The sequence below is a fragment of the Clupea harengus genome, chromosome 14 (assembly GCF_900700415.2).
Source record: "Clupea harengus chromosome 14, Ch_v2.0.2, whole genome shotgun sequence".
Lineage (NCBI taxonomy): Eukaryota > Metazoa > Chordata > Actinopteri > Clupeiformes > Clupeidae > Clupea > Clupea harengus.
Window position 1 is genome coordinate 26,153,160 of NC_045165.1, and position 18,942 is coordinate 26,172,101.

Sequence of the window (18,942 nt, forward strand, 5' to 3'; positions counted from 1 at the left end):
AGGAAAAGTTGCCATTGTAGGCCTCCCAAAATGATGTATTGTAGGTGTAATTAGGTGTAATAGGTAGCCTAGCAGTTGTCAGGAGGTTGCTGGCAAATTGTTTCAATGCAATTAATTCCTCTGCAAAGCCTTCAGGGTAAATATACATATATATTTAGACTATCCTAAACGGACTGGTGTTATGCATTGCGAACTGAAAGCGCAATTATGTTTCAAAGTTATTTTTGACAATGCCAGAAGATTTTAATAGGCTTGGGTGACGCTAGTCAGTTTCTCTTTGGCACTCTTGTCTTTTACGCCCCGCCCCAATTTAAATCTGGTAGTCGGAGCCTAGTGCCAGGACATGCTGCCACTGATGTTGTTTGAGTGAAACCATCGCAACGGTCCAACTTGGCGTTGTTATTACTGCCGCAAAGCTAGCTAGGTAGCTAGTAGCTAACAAGTCCTTTGCTGACTTTAACAGGTCATATTCTCAGGTAAGTTGCACTTACCCAACGTCACATATATATCTCATATTGTCAGTGAATTTATTTCCGCTGTGTTCTGGTTCATAACCCAATGTGTTTTCCTCTTCAGCTAGCTGTGTATCCTAAGCTTCTTACCCTAATTTAGCTTCAGCTAACTTAGAGATAGCTAGCTACTCCTCCAAGCGTTTGTTTGTTATTCAAGCCTCTTATACGAACAGTTAAATGTGGTTAACGGTAGTGTTCGTTACCACATAAAAGATCTAACAGCATTCCCTTCACATTGTTTAGTATATTAATTCATGATACACGAGAAAGCGAAGTGTCTTATGACTAAATGCTAACATTAAAGTTTGCTATGTAGCTCTATAATGTTATCCCTGTTAAATCAATGCACTATGTTCAGGATAACGTGAACGTCACCTACTTATTTACTTAGCTAACGTTATCTGAGTTAGCTAGATATGCAAACGTTACTTAGTCATCGATGCCTTTTTCATACTTTGGGTATATCGAGTGTAGTATTATTTGTAATCAGTGTTCTGTTAGGTGGTGTAACGTTAATTAGCTATCCCAGTCATAAAGTTGCTATTTGTTTGTGCGCTCTGTAGTTAATGTGAGTTACCTAACCAAGGGATAATGTAAGTAACGCTAGAAAGCAATAGTTCCAATCATATCATACGTGTTTTAGGGTGAACACGCTTATTTAAGATTTACTGTTACCTTTTCAGGACATACACTGAATTATCCATGGTAGCGAAGATTCTTGGATTTCGTTGCAGTATGGTTGGCCTTGTATTTGAGAATGCCGGTTGGTAAGTGTTCATCATGTGTCGTAATGTATTTTTTTTTGTGAAGGGAGATTAGGGCGTGTTGGACTGATTTTGCGTCAAGCATATCTGCATTGCATTTACAAAGTAGATATGAATCAGCTTCACTTCTGCAGCCTTTCTAATAATGCCTGCTTTTGCTGATTCATAGTTTCAGTGGAGCAGTTGGGTAGTACCCAAGAGCCACGTCCACGTTATTCCCTCCAATGTAATAATTAAGATGATGGTTTCTACCTCCAAAGTTACAACTTTCTGAGTCCTAACCCCTAAAATCGACCTTCTTCAGCTTTTTCTGTCACTAAAACGATGTTACTGTTTTGTTGAGCTTTTCCATAGTAGGCAAACTAATCTTACTACACTCTTATCAGAGATTCTGCTGTCATATAAGAGATATTCCAAATTACTTTCTATCCACTGTAGAGCTTGAGATGAAAGAAAGGCTTGATGTAGTCTTTAAGAAGTATGACATTCCTCCTGTGGTGAAGAAGAAGGTGAAAAAGAAACCTGATGAGCTCCAGGAAAATATTGTGGTATGTATGTTTCCTTAAGATGTGAATATTATTTTCAGTACGTTCTCAACCACCCCTCTCCTCTAGCAGTGTGCTGATATGTCCAGAAAACATATTATATAATTTGAAAAAAAAATATCTTCATTGTAATCACAGTTTTGTTTGATATATCTTCCTTATTGTCTCTACCTCTTAGCTTGAAACCTTAAAGAAAAACCTTGATTTGACCAAAGGCACAGAGGACCATGAGACCATCCTCCATAACACTTTCGACCCAGCACAGGGCAGCCCTCGCTTTACCAAGAACAAGCGCCGGGAGTGGGAGGTGTCCGAGAAAGCCAACGTCAGCAGCAGCAGCGCCCACGGCCAACCCGTCCTCACCAGAGTCAAGAAGAAGAGCAACAAGAGGAACTTGCCAGTACCTCCCAGCCATGATGTAGCCCGGGTCAGCGACCAGGACGACTGGAATACCAGGAGGTCAGAGTTGAACGCAGCTCAGGTGTACGATGAGGGTGGTAAAGGGAAAGGCAAACAAGCGAAGAAAGGGAGGATCAAAGGAGAAGAGGGGGCGAGAGGAGGGGTGGATGCAGACGATGAGCTCCTGCAGGAGTATCAGCAGCAACTCAGCCAGGAGGAGGCGCTCTCACTGAGAGCAGCAGCAGGCCCCAGCTTTAACACCAGAGCAGAGGGCCTGCTAAACAACGAGCTGGGCAAGAAGAGGAAGAAGAAGAAACAGCTGAAGTCGACTGAGGGGGAGATCAGGTGAGATCGAGCAGGAAGAGGTGGGGGGAAATATTCAGTGCAGAGGTTCACTTGTGCACACTTAGAAACTATATGTGGGGTGTGTTGATATAATAGCAAATAGCTGGATTTCTATCAGATCCATTCACTTTTTTAAGCGCAGTCATGAGTTTCCGTCAGCTCTGTTATGTGCATTAAAAATGGACATTCTCCTAATAAAGAGAGTTGTGACAGCTGTGGGTTCAAAACCTGAGGTTGTCAGGGCACCGTGACCGGAAACTCATAATAAAATCACAACAAATGCAATGTCAGTAAACCCATTTCCATCAATGTTAATCACATTTTACCCTTAGTAAATCCACCCCCCTTTAGTGAATCAATTTCTTATTTGATTTATGATAGAAGATTTCATGCGAATTTCAAACGTTTCCAAAGGGGATTTCCTATAATAGGCTATTACTTTCATACAGAAATCTAATATTTGTATGAAAGTTGTACTGATCCATTTCTGATTCTCTTGAAAGCAGTGCCCTGCAGGAGGATGCCCAGGAGAGCAGGAAGCCTTGGCAGTCTGACCAGGAGGTTACCGAGGCCGACGTAGAATCGCTCAAGGCCAAAGGCAAGAAGAAGAAGAAAAGAAAAGAAGGTAGAAAATAGTAACTGCCTGAAGAGGTCATGTGTCACCCCACTTGTCTCCGTGTTTTAGAGTTCCTCTCTTTGTGACATGACTGAGTGACCGACTGAGATCTCTCTGCTCATTTGGCAGTACTGACCGAGGATAGCCAGACAGAGATCGATCTCCCCGCACGTTCCATGTTTGATGACAGCCTGGTGCTGGGAGTCTACATTCACCGCTCTGACCGGCTGAAGACAGACCTGCTGGTGTCTCACCCCATGGTGAAGGTCCATGTGGTGGATGAAGCAACCAACCAGTATGTGAAGAAGGAGGACGCGTAAGTCTCTTCTCTGATTCTGATCAGTGACACTGAGGATAAATAAGCTAAGCAAAACATGCCCTTTGTGCATCTGTCAAGCACTGACTAATACGAATTGGCAGTGTGAAATACCAGTACATTTTATTTGAATTCTTTTTTATCAATTGTTTGGATGTAAGATGATCACATTAAGTATAGTGTCCTGGAATTGCTTATTTTATTCTCTATTTTAGCCACACACTGATGAAGGCCTTTGGCCAGAACGCTTTTGTAAGTCTTACCCCCAATCCCCTCTCCACAGGAACCGGCCAGTCTCCTCCTTCTATGAGCGTGACAGCGTGGACCACATCCTGCCCATCATGACTCAGCCCTTCGACTTCAAGAAGCGGAAATCCACCGTACCTGAGTGGGAGGAGCAGATCATCTTTAACGAGCGCTTTGGCTACCTCCTGCAGGAAGAGCGTGAGGCGCCGAGGGTAATCCTGTTTTTCGAGGTGAGTTTGACACCCTGTGGTGAAGAGATCAAGGCCATTACCTGGGGATTGACAGACAAGTTAAGACTAGATTTGATTATCCTAATCATTATCACACAATTTCTGTTGTCATCGATCGGGGAGTGATTAACCATTTATCCTCATCAGTTTGGCTTTTTGTCTGAGTGCAATGGTGGAATAATTCCAAACATGAATACTTCAAATAGGTTGCAGTGTTCTTTGCAACCCCCTGTCCCAATGCTGTCCCTATAAGCCAGTAACTCATACCTGAAGAGTAACTGGAAGTGAATGGAATGCATCATTCTAATCTTGTAAATGAAGTGTGTTCCCTTGTGACGGTCTGGCACCTCTGTTTTTAGATCCTGGATTTCATGAGCATGGAGGAGGCAAGAGCTCATACCAATGCTGATCAGCATGAACGAGGATTCAGAAAAATAGCTTGGGCCTTTTTGAAGGTAATTATTACTGTGCTTTTCTTTTTCCTTTTTTTTTTTTGTCTGTTGTTCATTTATTCAGAGGGCTTATCAAGAGAAGTGACCAGCAATTTAATAGGTGGATTCCATGTCTCGTTTCAATGTCTTGTTCTCCTCCAGCTTGTAGGAACCAATGGAGTCATGAACATTGATAGCAGGCTGAGGCTGCAGCTCTACAGTGTTCCCCCCAGGGCCAAGAAGATGCCCAACACCATTGAGGTGGTGGAGTGGTGGCGGAAATTCCCCAGGACAAGATACGCCTCCACCCTCTACATCACTGTGAAAGGTCTCAAGCTCCCTGACCATGTACGTAATGCAGAGAGTCTTGAGAAATGGACATACGTATGTGATGTCCATGATGTATGTAAAGGATGCCTCGGAACTCTATGGGACTTGGATAAGCTGATGTGTGTGCGCGTGTGGTGTGTGCGTGTGCGTGTGCGTGGGCGTGCGCGTGCGTGTGCGTGCGCGTGTGTGTGTGTGTGTGCGTGTGTGTGTGTGTCTGTGTGTGTGTGTGTGTGTGTGTGTGTGTGTGTGTGTGTGTGTGCGTGCGTGCGTGTGCGCGTGTGTGTGTGTGCGTGTGGTGTGTGTGTGTGTGTGTGTGCGTGCGTGCGTGCGTGTGCGTGTGTGTGTGTGTGTGTGTGTGTGTTACACCACAGGTGGATCCCAGCATGCGCTCCATGATGGCCCTACAACAGGAGCGAGGCAGCACCTCCTACAGTGAGCTGCAGAGTGAGATCACCAGGCGGACCAACAACCAGCTGCTGGACAGCAAACACAACATCATCAAATGGAATCGCCTGCCTGGACAGGTCAGTCATTATATCATTTCAAGCATTACAGCAAAACACACTGTTTTTATGGGCTGATTAAACATGCAGAGTTAGGGATGTGCTTATGTGACTTCTGTATACAAATTATGCCAGCATTAAGATCTGAATGAATCCTTACCTGGACAAGTTGAATTAAAACGTGTGTTAATACATCTCAACAGTCAACCTTAACAGTCCTGCATTTGTAGGGTGGTTCTGTTACCTGGTGGGGTTTCCTTCCGTCAGAAGAGCACACAAGTTCTCTGTGACACCCACAATTCTGTGTCTGGATAATGACTGTAATGTGCGTTCCTGCAGGTGTGCCGGATTCCCAACAAGCCCATGCTGGCGTTCCGAGGGGGACAGATGGGCTGCTTCACCCTGCGCTTCTCCCACGACGGCCTCATGCTGGCAGCCGCCTGTGCAGACAAAGACGCCTACCCTGTCGTTGGTGAGCACACCGGGGCGTGGATGTACAGGGAGGGCAGTGTAGTTTCTTTCACTTTTCTAAGGCAAAGGGAAAGCAGCTTTAACCTATTAGTGGAGCGTAAACATTAAGGCTTAAGGCTGCACCTACAGCCCAGAGCCCATGCTGTTTGTGGTAATGAGTAGCCACTTTTAAAAGTGCCATGTTCATATTAAAGTACAGTAAGTGCTTACTGAGACTAATTCCTGAAGTAATGTTGAGTAGGAACGCTCATCTTCTAAAAATAGTGTTGTGTCTGTTTGTCAGTGTATGAGATTCCTTCTGGCAAAGTCCTGACTTCCTTCAATGGCCACCTGAGCCTCGTGTATGACCTGTGCTGGTCTAAAGATGACTGCAGTCTGCTGTCTACATCCTCAGATGGAACCGTCAGGTATAGTGCTGCTTGTATCTCTTCCTGAATCAAAGTACAATACAGAGATGCGTAAAGTATGCTTGGCAAGCTTAATGGCACTGAGTGCAGGCTGAACTGGCTGTTGATCTGAGTGTCCCGTAATCATACTCTACTATAAACATGATCTTCTTTAGGGGGTCACGATCCCATGAGCTTTGGGAGAACCAATCAGCAGTGTCCTCAGCCAATCACCTGTCTCTGTTTCAGGTTGTGGGATGTCGAGAGGTTTGAGAGCATGGCTCAGAAGATCCTGCCCCACCCCTGCTTCCTCTACTGTGCCCAGTTCCACCCCTCGGCACAGAACCTGGTGGTGACGGGTGGCTTTGACTGCCTGCTCCGGGTTTGGGACGTGGATGTGGAGGATGTCAACGGCCACCTTCTGACGGAGTGTGAGGGCCACAAGGCCTTCGTCAATGCCCTGTGTTTCGACCAAGAAGGTACAGGGCAGCTTGATACTGCACCTGCCGTCAGCACCTTTGTGAGATGTTAGGCCCATGTATGTGGTTAGGGCTATGTATGTGTTCTGTCTATGTTGAAGTTGCTATTTGTTCAGTGCTCTTTGTTTAGAAATAGGCTGATAGGCAAGGAGGCGTATCTGATTGAAATCTCTGAATTTGGTGTTTCAGGGTGCCGGATGTTTTCTGGGGACAACGCAGGCGTCATCATAGAGTGGAATGTAACCGTGGGTGACAAATCCAGCCAGTTTCCAACTCGCTTCTGGAGAATTGAGAGGGTGAGTCTGTTTCTATGGATACCGCTCTTGTGATTGAGTGGCATGCACCTCTGCTCTAGCTTTTGAATCAGATGCCAGATCAGAATCATCTGTTGTTAGGATCAAAAGGTTATGGCAAACGCCTTAACAATGGCTAGTACTGCTGGATATGCTGGGTCAGAACTGTGTAGCTACATGGTCTATACCTGCTCTGGTATGAAGTTTTCATGCAACATCCTCTTTGTGTTTGGTGTAGGAGATCAAAGAAGCTGACCTGGAAGGAGTCCCCATCAACAGTCTAGAAGTGCACCCCAATGGGCGCCGTCTCCTCATCCAAGCCAAAGACAGCACCATCCGTATTATGGATTTGAGATTGTATGTGTAGATTTCACATTTTATAATTATTATCATTTTATTATTACTAATTAATTTAGCCTGTCAGACTTTTTATTTATTTATTTATTTATTTATTTATTTATTTATTCATTCATTCATTTCTTTAGAAGAATAAATCGTAAAATCTCTTAATTCACTTTCAATTTAAAAATCCATCCTCATTTGGTGGTGCATGACTGTGCGTGTGTGAGATGACATTTTCCTACCAAACCTAATCTCAAATATATTCTAAATATATACTAGTATCTCAATTAATACTTACTATGATTTGACTAATCAAATTCGATCCGTTGATAAATGTTCCAATTCAGTGTCTCTATGAGATGATGGGGCTGGACCTGATGACTCTGGCTGCTGTGGATTGATGTGTATTGTGGTTTTGTTGTTTGTGCTCGTCAGACTGGCAGTGAAGAAGTTCACTGGTGCTACAAACTACCGGGAGAGGATTCAGAGCACCCTTACGCCCTGCGGTAGCTTCATCTTCTCTGGGAGCGAGGATGGCCTGGCCTACGTGTGGAATGCCGAGACTGGTGAGCTGGCAAATATTTACTGTCACACACACCACGGTACACTGGGCACACACACACACACACACACACACACACACACACACAGATTCTGGTGTCTGTTTACATTGACATTTTCTTGCCTGTGGTCTGCATATACTCTATTATTATACATATTAAACTTGTGTAACTGTATGTGTTAGTCTGTTCATGCTCCACCCATTTGTCTCTATGTTTTAGCCAGTTGTCGAGGAGAAAATGTTTTACATTTGTTACAACAATGTTTTAATGTTGTAGGGGACCAAGTGGCGGTGTACTCTGAGCTCAGTTATCCCACTGCTTTAAGGACTGCCGTTTTTCACCCGTATGAGAACATGGTGGCTTTCTGTGCCTATGGCCAAAGCCAGCCCGTCCACCTGTACCTATATGACCACAAAGGTAAGAGCTGAATACACAAAGCAACAGATTCACTCCTGTCTGTACAAGATGAGCGCGTAGTACGCATAGTACACAGTATAATAGTACACATAGTACACGGCATAGTACACAATCCATCTGCTCCTGTAAAAGCATAGAGCATCAGAGTGTGAACAAGTGTAGAGCTTAGAGCGCAACAGCACAGCATATATTAACTCGACTCAATTTAGCCATCTTGTATTGCAAAATGTGTGCAGTGGTGCCAAGGTTGTGATGGTGTCAGGATCTTTTGTGTTTGTCTGTGTGCAGTGGCCCAGCTGGAGGTGGAGGGCATGAAGGCCCTGAGAAAAACGGGTCCGGCGGACAACAAGAACCTGGCGGCATTCGAGGACCCCAGCGCCTCGGCCATGGACCGCTTTGCCAGCGCCGCGCGAGTCTCCCTCAAGCTGCAGCGTCTTCAGGAGACACTGGACTCTGTTCGGGTATGACCATCCTCCATGCAAACCCAACATCACTTTGTATTTTCTGACAGTGTCATACAGGTATTAATAGCCACACTGTTCTCTAATCTGCTCTGTCCATTACAGGAGCCATATCGAAACACAGCTGGAGCAGACTTTCTCTATAACCAAGGTATTGCTAACTTGGAAAGCATTATGACGCATATGATGAATGAATACAGTCTCTCTGTGTATTTATGGACTATAATGGTGTTAAAAGTTCCATGTTGGTGAAATTACCTCAGTATTCATAGTAGAGAAAGTTATTGTTTATTAAGTCATTGTTTATTTATATAAGCTTATTAAGTGATTTTACTTATAGCACTTGGGTCCAATCTTTTTCAAAATGAAGAAAAAAGGAAGTGTTCATATCAGGTTTGTGATACTTTAATTAATCTCATCTCTTGCATGCTTATTTTTGTCCTATAGGGGGGCTGTCCAACATGGGGAGGAGTCTCGCCCAAGAGGCATGTATCACTGTTATTGTTTTTCTTTCACATGCTGCAGCTGCTACATTAGAATGCCAGACTGTATGACGTAGACCATCTGCTGAGATCTCCTCCAAAGAGAACAGCTTTAGTATTGTACAGCTAGTGTTTTGAGAGGTGCCGGTGTGTGTTGGGTATCTGATGTCTTTGTGTGTCTTGTAGATGGGCCTGGGCGCATCTCTGCCTCCTCCTGCTCTTCTCTCTCCACACTCTCAGCTGCAGATCTCCGTCCCGCTGGCAGCTCAACTCCTCCCTCAGGCGGCCGCTGCCACACAAGGCCGTGAGTTCCTCTGACTTATCTCTAATCTCTCTCTCTCTCACACACACACACACACACACACACACACACACACACACACACACATAAAGTCATATGTGCTGCTACTCCCCACTCAGTACTGACTGATGTCTTCCATCACTCACACACCCATGATTCACTGCTACAGAAGCGTGTGTGCATGTATTTCTCTCAGGGATGGGGAGAGCGTAGCTAACATTTAAGTCTGTAAGGTTGTAGGCCATCATTACTCAGAGTCTCTCATGCTGTTTGCAGGAGGGTTCAGTCCAGTGGGCCAGTCTCTCAGACACACTCCTTCTCTGATGCTCATGAGGGTGAGTTTTAAAGGCCCGTTCCTGAACTGATATGCAATACCATGAGGGAAGCTTACCAAGCATGTCATCGGTGCTGTACCAATTTAGAATGCAGGAGTGATGCTTGAGTCTTCCAGATCTCCCCGATGCATTTTGTGTATACAGTACAACTGATCCAATGAGCATGTCTTGATTTCTTTTTTCTCAGGGAAGCGCTGGATTTCCTGAGTCATCAAACCTGTCAGTAGACGCAGACGTTCCTGTCCGTCAAACGGTATGACCTCATCACATTATTATTTTTGTGATCAAATACCGTTAATATAGTTTATGACATTGCGCTGATCTCTAGTACTCTAGCATTTCTAGTAGTTTGGCATCTTAGTCCAGTCCATCCACATGCTGCCGTGCGGCGGCTCCGCTGTGTGGCCCACGATCCCTCCCCTCATACAGCACTCCCGTCCCCCACTGCAGGTGGTGTCCCTGTACGACTACACGGCCAACCGCTCCGATGAGCTGACGGTGCGGCGGGGCGATCTCATCAACGTGCTGTACAAAGACAACGACAGCTGGTGGTTTGGCCAGGTGGCCAGTGGTCAACAGGGTTACTTCCCCGCCACCTATGTGGTGGACGAGAGTGAGTCCTTCCCCTTGGCAAATGTTCAGCTGAACCAACCCAATATAATGTTGCTCTATACACTGTCCTTTGTGGTGCAATGAGTGCTTTTAACAGGAGACATTCAGATTCCAAACGTAAAAAGGCGGATAAACCACTCATTGTGACCTGACTTTCACTCTCTCTCTCTCTCTCTTCTGCACCTCCCTTTCGGCTCTCTGTTTTCGCCCCATCTCAGAGACTTTTGACGAGGAGCTGTCACAGGTCATTGATGCACAGCCCATGATCCAGCAGGAGGGGGCGCTGTCAGAGAGAGCAACACCGACCAGGGTAAAGCTTACTGTTCCTAACAGTCTGAGTCACTTCAGTTGGTTTTGCCATCCCGAGCTGTTGGACTGATCCCCCTTATCCCTCTGCTCCCCAGCTCTGCTCCAATTGTTTGTCTTGCTGGATACAACAGATTTCTTCCCCCTGAAAAAACATTTGTGCTAGCATTATGATGATTGCTAAATTTAGAAATAAATTGGTTTCATTTTACATTGCCCTGTTGGTTGTGTTGATAATTGTTAGTCCTGTAGCACAACAGGAAGTTGAACACTGAAATCCCTCATGTTTGCCGCAGATGTCAGCAGCCATCAGTGGCTCGGGTGAGCTGAGGATCCTCTCTGAGCAAGACACCGAGCCGGAGCAGTCCTCGAGCAGGTGAGTCTCCGGGAACATCTGCTGATCTTGAGCCTGATTATGCTCTTGGAATGTCTTATGTAGGTCAGTGTAAGTCTGTGGATTTCCAGTGAGGCTGTTTTGATCTGGTCACATCTGATCTGCCTGCTTTGGGTGGGATGAGACCTGTTTAGTTGGTGATCTGTCTGATCAGTTGGTGGATATGTATAGATGTGATAATGTGTATGGATACTGGGTATTGATGTGAGATTGTTCAAGATCCCAAGATGTGTTGTTGATATCTGTAGATCTGGATGTACGTATATGCAGAGGAGTGACATTTGCAGATCTGTTCCTCTCAGACTTAAAGGCAAGAAGATGATGAAGAAGAAGGTGAAAAGGCGGGAGGCCGTCACGGCATCCTCTGATTCTGAGGGCCCGCGGACAGGAAGCCGCAGGAGGAGGCCCCTCCCACCATTAGGGAAGTCCAATGAGGCTTTTGAACCCGACCCCAACTCCACAGGGGCGGGGCCACAATAAGGTGATGAGTGAGGGTGACGCCTCTGAATCGCTATGCCTCCAAAAACTGTTCCCCCTCTCAGGACACCAGACATTTATTTTTTAAATATTTTTTACTGTACAACTTTGTCTGAAGATTTAGAAAATGTAGTCAACGCACACTATGACAAATTGTAGGTAAGCATTAATTTGTTCTTTAAAAAGTAAGGAGCTTTATTTACAAACCTGCTGGCCGGTGATAGACAGGTCTTAAGATGGAAGGAAGATATTTGGACTTTTAATAGATTTCATACAAGAACAGTTGAGAGGAAGTAGTAATGGTACCACAGGTTCCTCAGAAACACTGAGTTTACAGCATGGATGTGGGCATTGTGTCTACTCTGGGTGGCGCTGTTGAATTCATATTTGAGGGACATCACAGAAAGTATCAGGAAGGGTGGGCTTCACTGAACTCCCAGCTGAAGGGCCGAGCCTACAGGTAATATGGTTATGAATGTGTGCTCACTTGTGTGTTTGGCCAACTTAAATTAAAAGTATTTTTGTACCAAATGAAGATTTTATGAGTAGTGTTGCCAAGAGATCTGCTTTATTCTTGCATACATGATTTTTGTAGGATGTATTTTGTAACCGTCTGTGTCAAGTGTTCTGTTTAATACTATTTATATGTGAATACATATCATTTGTTTAAAACTATGTTCATGGTCTGTATCATATCAACATGCATATAAATATGTGTACTTCTAATCTACACTATATGTGTACACTAAAATATTTGAAGTCATGTCTAGTTGATGTTTATTCTATCACTCATCATGGGTTTGAAGCCGTTAGCTTCATGTAGATTTATCCTTGCATTCACATTCACACGGACATCACAAATTTAAGCCTAACAACATATGCTCAATATTACAAATGAAACAACATGATTGCCCCCCAATATGAATGATATAGTTGACCTGAAAATGGAAAAATTTGGAAAATAAGAGACAGGAAGCAAATCTCAAGTGAAAGAAAACATCTTTCTATAAACTGATTTTATTTTACATTGTTCTTAGACTTGAACACAAAGCATGTACAAAATAAAAGCTAATTTACAGTAGGTAGCAAACATCATTATTTATATTAGATATTACATAATTTAGAGCCTCTTTTATTAAATAGTGTCATATTGGCATAGTGCAATGTTTACGTAGGTAGCTCTGCTCCTCCTATAAGCACTATGAAATTCCAAGACTAGGACCTCCCTGACAAGGAAGGAGATTTACAGTGAATTTAGAGCGATCTTGAGGAGTGAAATGAAGACAGGAGAGGCGTTCGGTCACCAGGTTGGGCTGGATCATCAGTCACAGGCTCTGAGGCCTGGGTAGACCTGATGGATGGTTATAAAAAAAATGGCTTACTTTCCAGCATAGCGTATTCACTGTCTACCTGCCTACTTTCTAGCTTTGCTTGTTGCTGTGACATGACTCCTTTAGTGACCTGTTAAGAGTCTGGTGTGGGACTGCGCTTGTCCACGCAACGCAGGTCACACTGGCCTCCATGGACCAGAAAGCGTTCCCCTTTCCCCCTCTGATGGGTGGGCTCTACGTATGCAGTGTATTTCTGCAGGAGCGCGTGACGTATGCAGTGTATTTCTGCAGGAGCGCGTGACGTATGCAGTGTATTTCTGCAGGAGCGCGTGACGTATGCAGTGTATTTCTGCAGGAGCGCGTGACGTATGCAGTGTATTTCTGCAGGAGCGCGTGACGTATGCAGTGTATTTCTGCAGGAGCGAGTGACCCGCTCGCAGAGTAATTGGCCTGATGCTGATCACTGGCCACGCGTGAGGAGAGACATGAGATGTATTTATGAGATGTATTTCTGCAGGAGCGGGTGATCGGCATCATGCCAATTACTCTGGGAGCTGATCACTGACCACGCGTGATTAGATGCATATGCAGTTATGGGATTGAATTGGATTTTAGATGGCATGTTTACAATAAGACCCCTAGTCCTGTATCCATCCCAGTGTGGATGGTGCTACGTCTAGATGTGGACCTGAAAATAGTTTTTTGTGTCTTCCAGCATTTGCCATGCGGTTTAAGCAGTTTGTATAATGTACTTTATAATTCATGATGTGCTTAACCACCCAGTTTTTGGTTAACAATTTGCCAAACCAATCAGCGTTTGTTTGATGCAAAGGATGAGTTGTCACAATTTTGGATATTGGCTTCTCTTGCGAGTGTCTGCAGTCAACAATTAATTGCCTTCAGAAGTAAGGACATGTTTTCACACATGTTTCTTTGCAGTTGTTAAAATAGCCTTAAAACATTACCTAAATTGGTCAACATAAATGGTCACATGAGGTAGTACGAAGACCACAAACCTCTCCTTGTATCTGACAGCTGATTGATCATGTGAGATGTGGAAGGAAATGTCTTACCTCCTCCTATGGAGGTCATAGAGGGAGTAGATGCCCTGAAGGGATGCCTGTAGAAAAGAAACACAAAGCTCAGTCAGCTTCTTTGAAACCTATACGTTTTCTTTCTGTGACGTGAGACATGTGACAAGATCATGCTGAAACTTACCGCTAGGAAAGTAAGTCCACCCTGGCACGCTGACGCGTATTCAAAATTATATTTTTGTGTGATATAGCTGCCAAATGTAGGTCCCACAAACATTCTAAGGTGCACAGACAGAGAGATTAGTATCATATGGCTTAAAAAGTCACATTCTCTAACTAATGTTTCTCGAACAGATGTGATTTTACCTTGTATAGCACTGAGGGACAGATGCACTATCATGTTGGCGCCCATTTTATGTCTTGCCATAATTTCCACTCCCCTATGTGCTACACTATTGAATTTGTTTGTTATAGCTGAGTATAAAAAAGTATTTTTTTATTTTTATTTTTTGAGTGGGGTAGAAGTACTGCACAAAATGATCATATTTTCTTGCGACTTAGGTGGTTTCCACATCTCAACTGTCTAACTGCCTTTGACCCAGTGCATTGACCTGCTGACTGTCTGGTACATTTCTATCTGACAGTTGCTTTTCATCATTGCATCTAAAACTGCTTGATATTTACCATTTGACAGTTTTTAAGTGGGTTAAGTTGGGAACTAAGTGCTGTTTTCTTTGGTTCCCTTGCATCAGATGACCTCACTTATTCTAAAGAGGACATACCCACATGACCAGACGGCAGAGAAGAGTCCTGACACTAGTCCCAGTGTGCTCAGCCCCTCCTCAAAGCCATTCTCGCTGTCACACAAAGACATCAGAAAGTGCCATACATTAGTGTTTAGTCATTTGAAAGCTTGGCCATTTGTACTGTTCAGTTACGTATAGAGCTAGTGTTTAAATATAGGATGATGGGTGACTGATTAGGGATTGGGGTCATGGATGGGCTGACAATCTTACTGTGCACATATCAGCATCTCGGCGAAGGTGGGGATCGCGGTCATGCACAGAGAGAAACCAATAACAACCAGCATCACAATGGTCAGCCAGAGTTGCCTGTTGAGACAGAAGTACATTTTTACGACCTAGCAGATCACGTTTGAACCAGAAATTGGTTAAGGAACTAGGTTACATTAGGGATAATATACAGCCAGCTGTATTTAACTGAAAACAAGCCTATACGTAGTAACGGCTGACCCTAAAGTAAGAATGTGCTTTGACAGCAGACCATAAGAACCTGTGTTTTCAAGTAAATGACTTTACAGCCATACTCACCCACTGACCCCAATGACTGGAACTGGTCCGAGTAGGCAGAAACTCACTGCTGTTCCCATTCCTCCACTCACCATCATCCACTTTCGTGCAGACTACAACAAAGTACATTACAATTTACCATTTGCCTCTAATCTTGAACCTTGAATCGAGATACCTATTTACTGTTTTCAATACGGTGCTCTGTAATCTTTGCATCAGTGCTCTCTAACCATCTACTATTCTATCTTTTCTAGTTTTCTAAGTATAGTAGTAATTCAAATTGAATGGACACAATATTCCAAATTCACGACTACTGACAAGTTCAGTGATTGCTATTCATAAGTAGTCGTACAGTGAGTGTTGCACATTGTTCAAGATTTTATACACCAGTTCTGTGTTAGCAATTTCATAAATGGGTCACTCTCCAGGGAGTTCGTTTTTACTGCATGCAAGTTTTCCGACATCCTCTAATCACAACACACTATTATAAGATCAATGATGTCAACTGCTGTGTAGGTGGAAGAGTTGGAGTTGTTGGGTACTTATTGGGTACTTACTGGGTACTTATCACTGAGGATGCCAAAGATGGGAGAGGCAGCAGCATAAGGGAGAGAGAGACCAATCATCAGAAGCCCCACTGAGCCAGGAGATAAGGAAAACTAAACACAGACACATCACCATCTCACACACATGTTCAAAACTCAACATGACTCAAACACAGCTCAGTATCTCACAGACACCAAATCCAGACCCAGATCTTTCCCAGGCCAGACCACAGAAACACACTCAAAACACACAGAGCTTGAATAGGACTACAAAGTAGAAAATAAGCACCACATATGTTGACATATTATACAAACATCTGCATTTCCCAGTGTCATTAAAATTGTTCTCTCTCTGACCTTCTCGATAGCAAATATGGACAGAGTGGCATCCAGGAAGCCCAGGCCAGAGCTGAGGGTAAGAACCACAAAGCAGATGATCGGGATCTTCCCAATGGCGCACAGCCTGAAGAAAGAGTCCCCGGTTGGATATGCATCTGAGAGGGAAATTCCCACGTTAGCTTACTCTTCAGACTTACTCTGAAGACACACATGACCTGAGCATGGAACCTTATCATGAAGCTTGAAGCTCATGATGGCATGCATGACGGTCTTAACAATGCAGGATAGATTAAACCTACAATTGTGGAAGCCTACCTTGACTGGGTAAGAGCCAGATATTGAATGGAACCATCAGGAATAGCAGACATCCCAACACAATGAATGGGATTTCATATCCAAATGCCTGATACAGCCATCCACCTATCGGTGGTCCCAGAATGAGACCAAGACCAGTGAATATCTCCATGAAACCCTAGAAAAATGGTACAGATTTTAGAAAGAGCACAAAACATATCCATACAACACAAATGTTTTCACAAATATAATGGCATAAAGGTATCCCTGAACAAATATTACACCATGACCTTTATGACGGTGACTGCTTACATTCATTCTGCACTTTTCCAAAAGTACTCAGTAGAAGCAACCTCAACTTACCAGGACAGTAGCTATATTGTTGGGGAATACTTTAGCCAAGATGGCAAATGACGCTGTCATGGCAGCAGCAAAGCCAACTGCATTCACTGAACGAATGACAAAGCAGAGAACGATGAACTGTGTCCCGGCAGCGGCTCTGTCCAGCAGACTACAACAGAGGGGCAGAGTATCCAGTGTTGTGACGGCAAACCAGCCACCCAAACACACAATAAATCTCCATTATTGCCTGAGAATGTTTGCTATGTAGCCGGTCATAAGGTCATACATTCTCTAGATAGTGTCCCAAATGTCTGTTCACTGATCTCAAGCACATACAAGAACCATCAGTTTTCCCACGTTTATTTGTGGGGTTTTGTGCAAGAGAGATTGATAGGACAGGTCTGCTATGATTGGGATGTTCCCTATCTCCTAGTCGACTCTCAGACATGTTAAAAGCAGGAGCACATTTATCTAACTAGTTGTAGACTACTTATTGTTGTAATTACTTCCAATCATTTCATTCTGATTAGGATACAAATTTTGCTGTCGTCAGACTTCATACGAAGTTGAGCTTACCCAAAGAGAATAGTGCACACGGCTGAAACAAATATTCCCAAAATGATCATTGTCTTTGCCCCAATCTGTACAATCTGGAAATAAGAGAGAACAACTGTTACACCCGGTAGGGTGCTGGGTCTGGTGCACTGTGTGACATTTAATGAGGATGAACTTACATATTTACCCAATAGCAACGATCCCACCAGCACAAATAAGGCATACCATCCAAATATTAGACCAATCATTGTTTGATTCACACCCTTCTTTTTAGCCTTGGGACAAAAACACAGAAATGAAATCAGTGAAGTGAGTCTCTATATTCATGACAACAGAACAGCATTTTATTTCATTATTATTTTAATTATTCATGTGTGGCCACTCATACTAACAACATACGGACATAAAATTGCTTTCAACTAAGAACACTGAAAACATTAAACAACTTGCCTAAGGGACACACACAACAGCTGAGACATTCTATAACAACTGTCTTTGCATAGTGGCAGTAAACATCTGGCTGATATCCTGCTGTGTGGAGACATGTTTGTACGTGATTCCCTAGGAACTTGTCATATGAGTTGTGGCCTGAGACATTGTAGTTTCAAACAAGCAGTCTGATTCAAAGCCATCCAATGCAAAAGTTTCCTGCTCAGAACCATAGGCCAACCAACTGGGGAAGTTATGAGATATAATTAGTTAATCAGTGAAGTGATATGCTAATTGAAAAAGGTGAGTGAGCCTACCTCACTTGGGAAAAACGGAGCTAATATAGAGTAGCATATCATTGAACTGAAGTTGATAGAAGACATGGCTATCATGGTTAGAATTTGTTGACGGGACAGCCGCTGACTAGGTGCAGGAGGTTCTTCCTGCGCACCACCGCCTGCCGAATGAAAACAGACAGACTGTTAGATACCACCTCGGTTCTTTGATTAAACCCCTCAGCTTATCACCACTTTTACTAATACTTTTATGTAACGCCACCCTGCTATTATGTAAACGCATTGCACATTTCAGCTTACCCTCAATAATATTGTCACGTGAACGTCAATTTCAGGTTATTTTGAGTAAGAAAGGCAACTGTCAACCTTGACATTCTAAAATTCTAGGCTTACAAACCACAAACTCTATTTCCACTAGCATTTTACCAAATTTTACAAACCTGTCCACGAAACATTTTTCGAATCCATATGTCTCAAGTTTGGAAGTTCATAGATGACAGAGTATTGCTCTGTGCGTGAACATGAATAGTCCAACTGTCATTCACGGAGAAGCAGATCGTTGCGTCCAACGTTATTGAAGTCTTTGGTTGTATCTGCAGTAATACAAAACTTCCGCACACTACACCCACCTCAAAGCCCGCCCACTTTCCCCCAAACTAAAAGATAACACTTCACCCCCCGTAAGCTACTCATATTGCTTACCCTTAATAATATCTGTGAGCACCTTCTGTCGGACCACTTGGAGTAGCCTATTGGTATGTGTTTGTTTTGAGTTACAATTCAACTAAACTGCCAGATGATATCTCATTAGATACAGGACTAGACATCTTTGTAGTGATGCAATTTAAAAAGGAAACTTATTTAGAAAAACAGCTGCATAGTAAACATGGTCAATAACATACACAAACAAA

At 43.6% G+C, this 18,942-nt stretch overlaps 2 protein-coding genes across 4 annotated transcripts; one reads left to right on the top strand and one right to left on the bottom strand.

Moving 5' to 3' along the window:
- The first annotated feature begins 301 nt into the window (after positions 1-301).
- On the top strand, positions 302-12,319 carry ahi1 (Abelson helper integration site 1). 2 transcript variants are annotated; one of them, XM_031581018.2, is made up of 27 exons: positions 302-476; positions 1,196-1,279; positions 1,715-1,824; positions 2,000-2,565; positions 3,072-3,190; positions 3,311-3,497; positions 3,781-3,973; positions 4,333-4,428; positions 4,567-4,752; positions 5,106-5,258; positions 5,577-5,709; positions 5,992-6,115; positions 6,344-6,573; positions 6,763-6,869; positions 7,105-7,223; positions 7,644-7,774; positions 8,048-8,188; positions 8,477-8,649; positions 8,755-8,800; positions 9,097-9,134; positions 9,318-9,435; positions 9,709-9,767; positions 9,955-10,020; positions 10,218-10,380; positions 10,598-10,689; positions 10,982-11,061; positions 11,382-12,319. In XM_031581018.2, the coding sequence occupies exons 2-27, from the start codon at positions 1,270-1,272 to the stop codon at positions 11,557-11,559; spliced, it is 3,618 nt and encodes a 1,205-aa protein (XP_031436878.1). In that variant the 5' UTR covers positions 302-476; positions 1,196-1,269; the 3' UTR covers positions 11,560-12,319. The 2 variants fall into 2 exon arrangements, with proteins under 2 accessions (XP_031436878.1, XP_031436879.1); XM_031581019.2 differs by lacking the exon at positions 302-476 and adding an exon at positions 502-1,105.
- Positions 12,320-12,538: 219 nt separating this feature from the next.
- slc18b1 (solute carrier family 18 member B1) lies at positions 12,539-18,888 on the bottom strand. 2 transcript variants are annotated; one of them, XM_012838052.3, is made up of 14 exons: positions 18,472-18,888; positions 18,053-18,192; positions 17,486-17,581; positions 17,328-17,401; positions 16,773-16,920; positions 16,431-16,587; positions 16,134-16,270; positions 15,789-15,890; positions 15,253-15,344; positions 14,938-15,033; positions 14,704-14,778; positions 14,106-14,199; positions 13,961-14,007; positions 12,539-12,907 (listed from the first exon to the last, which is right to left on the bottom strand). In XM_012838052.3, exons 1-14 carry the CDS (start codon positions 18,497-18,499, stop codon positions 12,811-12,813), a joined length of 1,383 nt encoding a protein of 460 aa, XP_012693506.2. In that variant the 5' UTR covers positions 18,500-18,888; the 3' UTR covers positions 12,539-12,810. The 2 variants fall into 2 exon arrangements, with proteins under 2 accessions (XP_012693506.2, XP_031436885.1); XM_031581025.2 differs by having other exon boundaries at positions 17,328-17,581.
- Between the last annotated feature and the right edge of the window lie 54 nt (positions 18,889-18,942).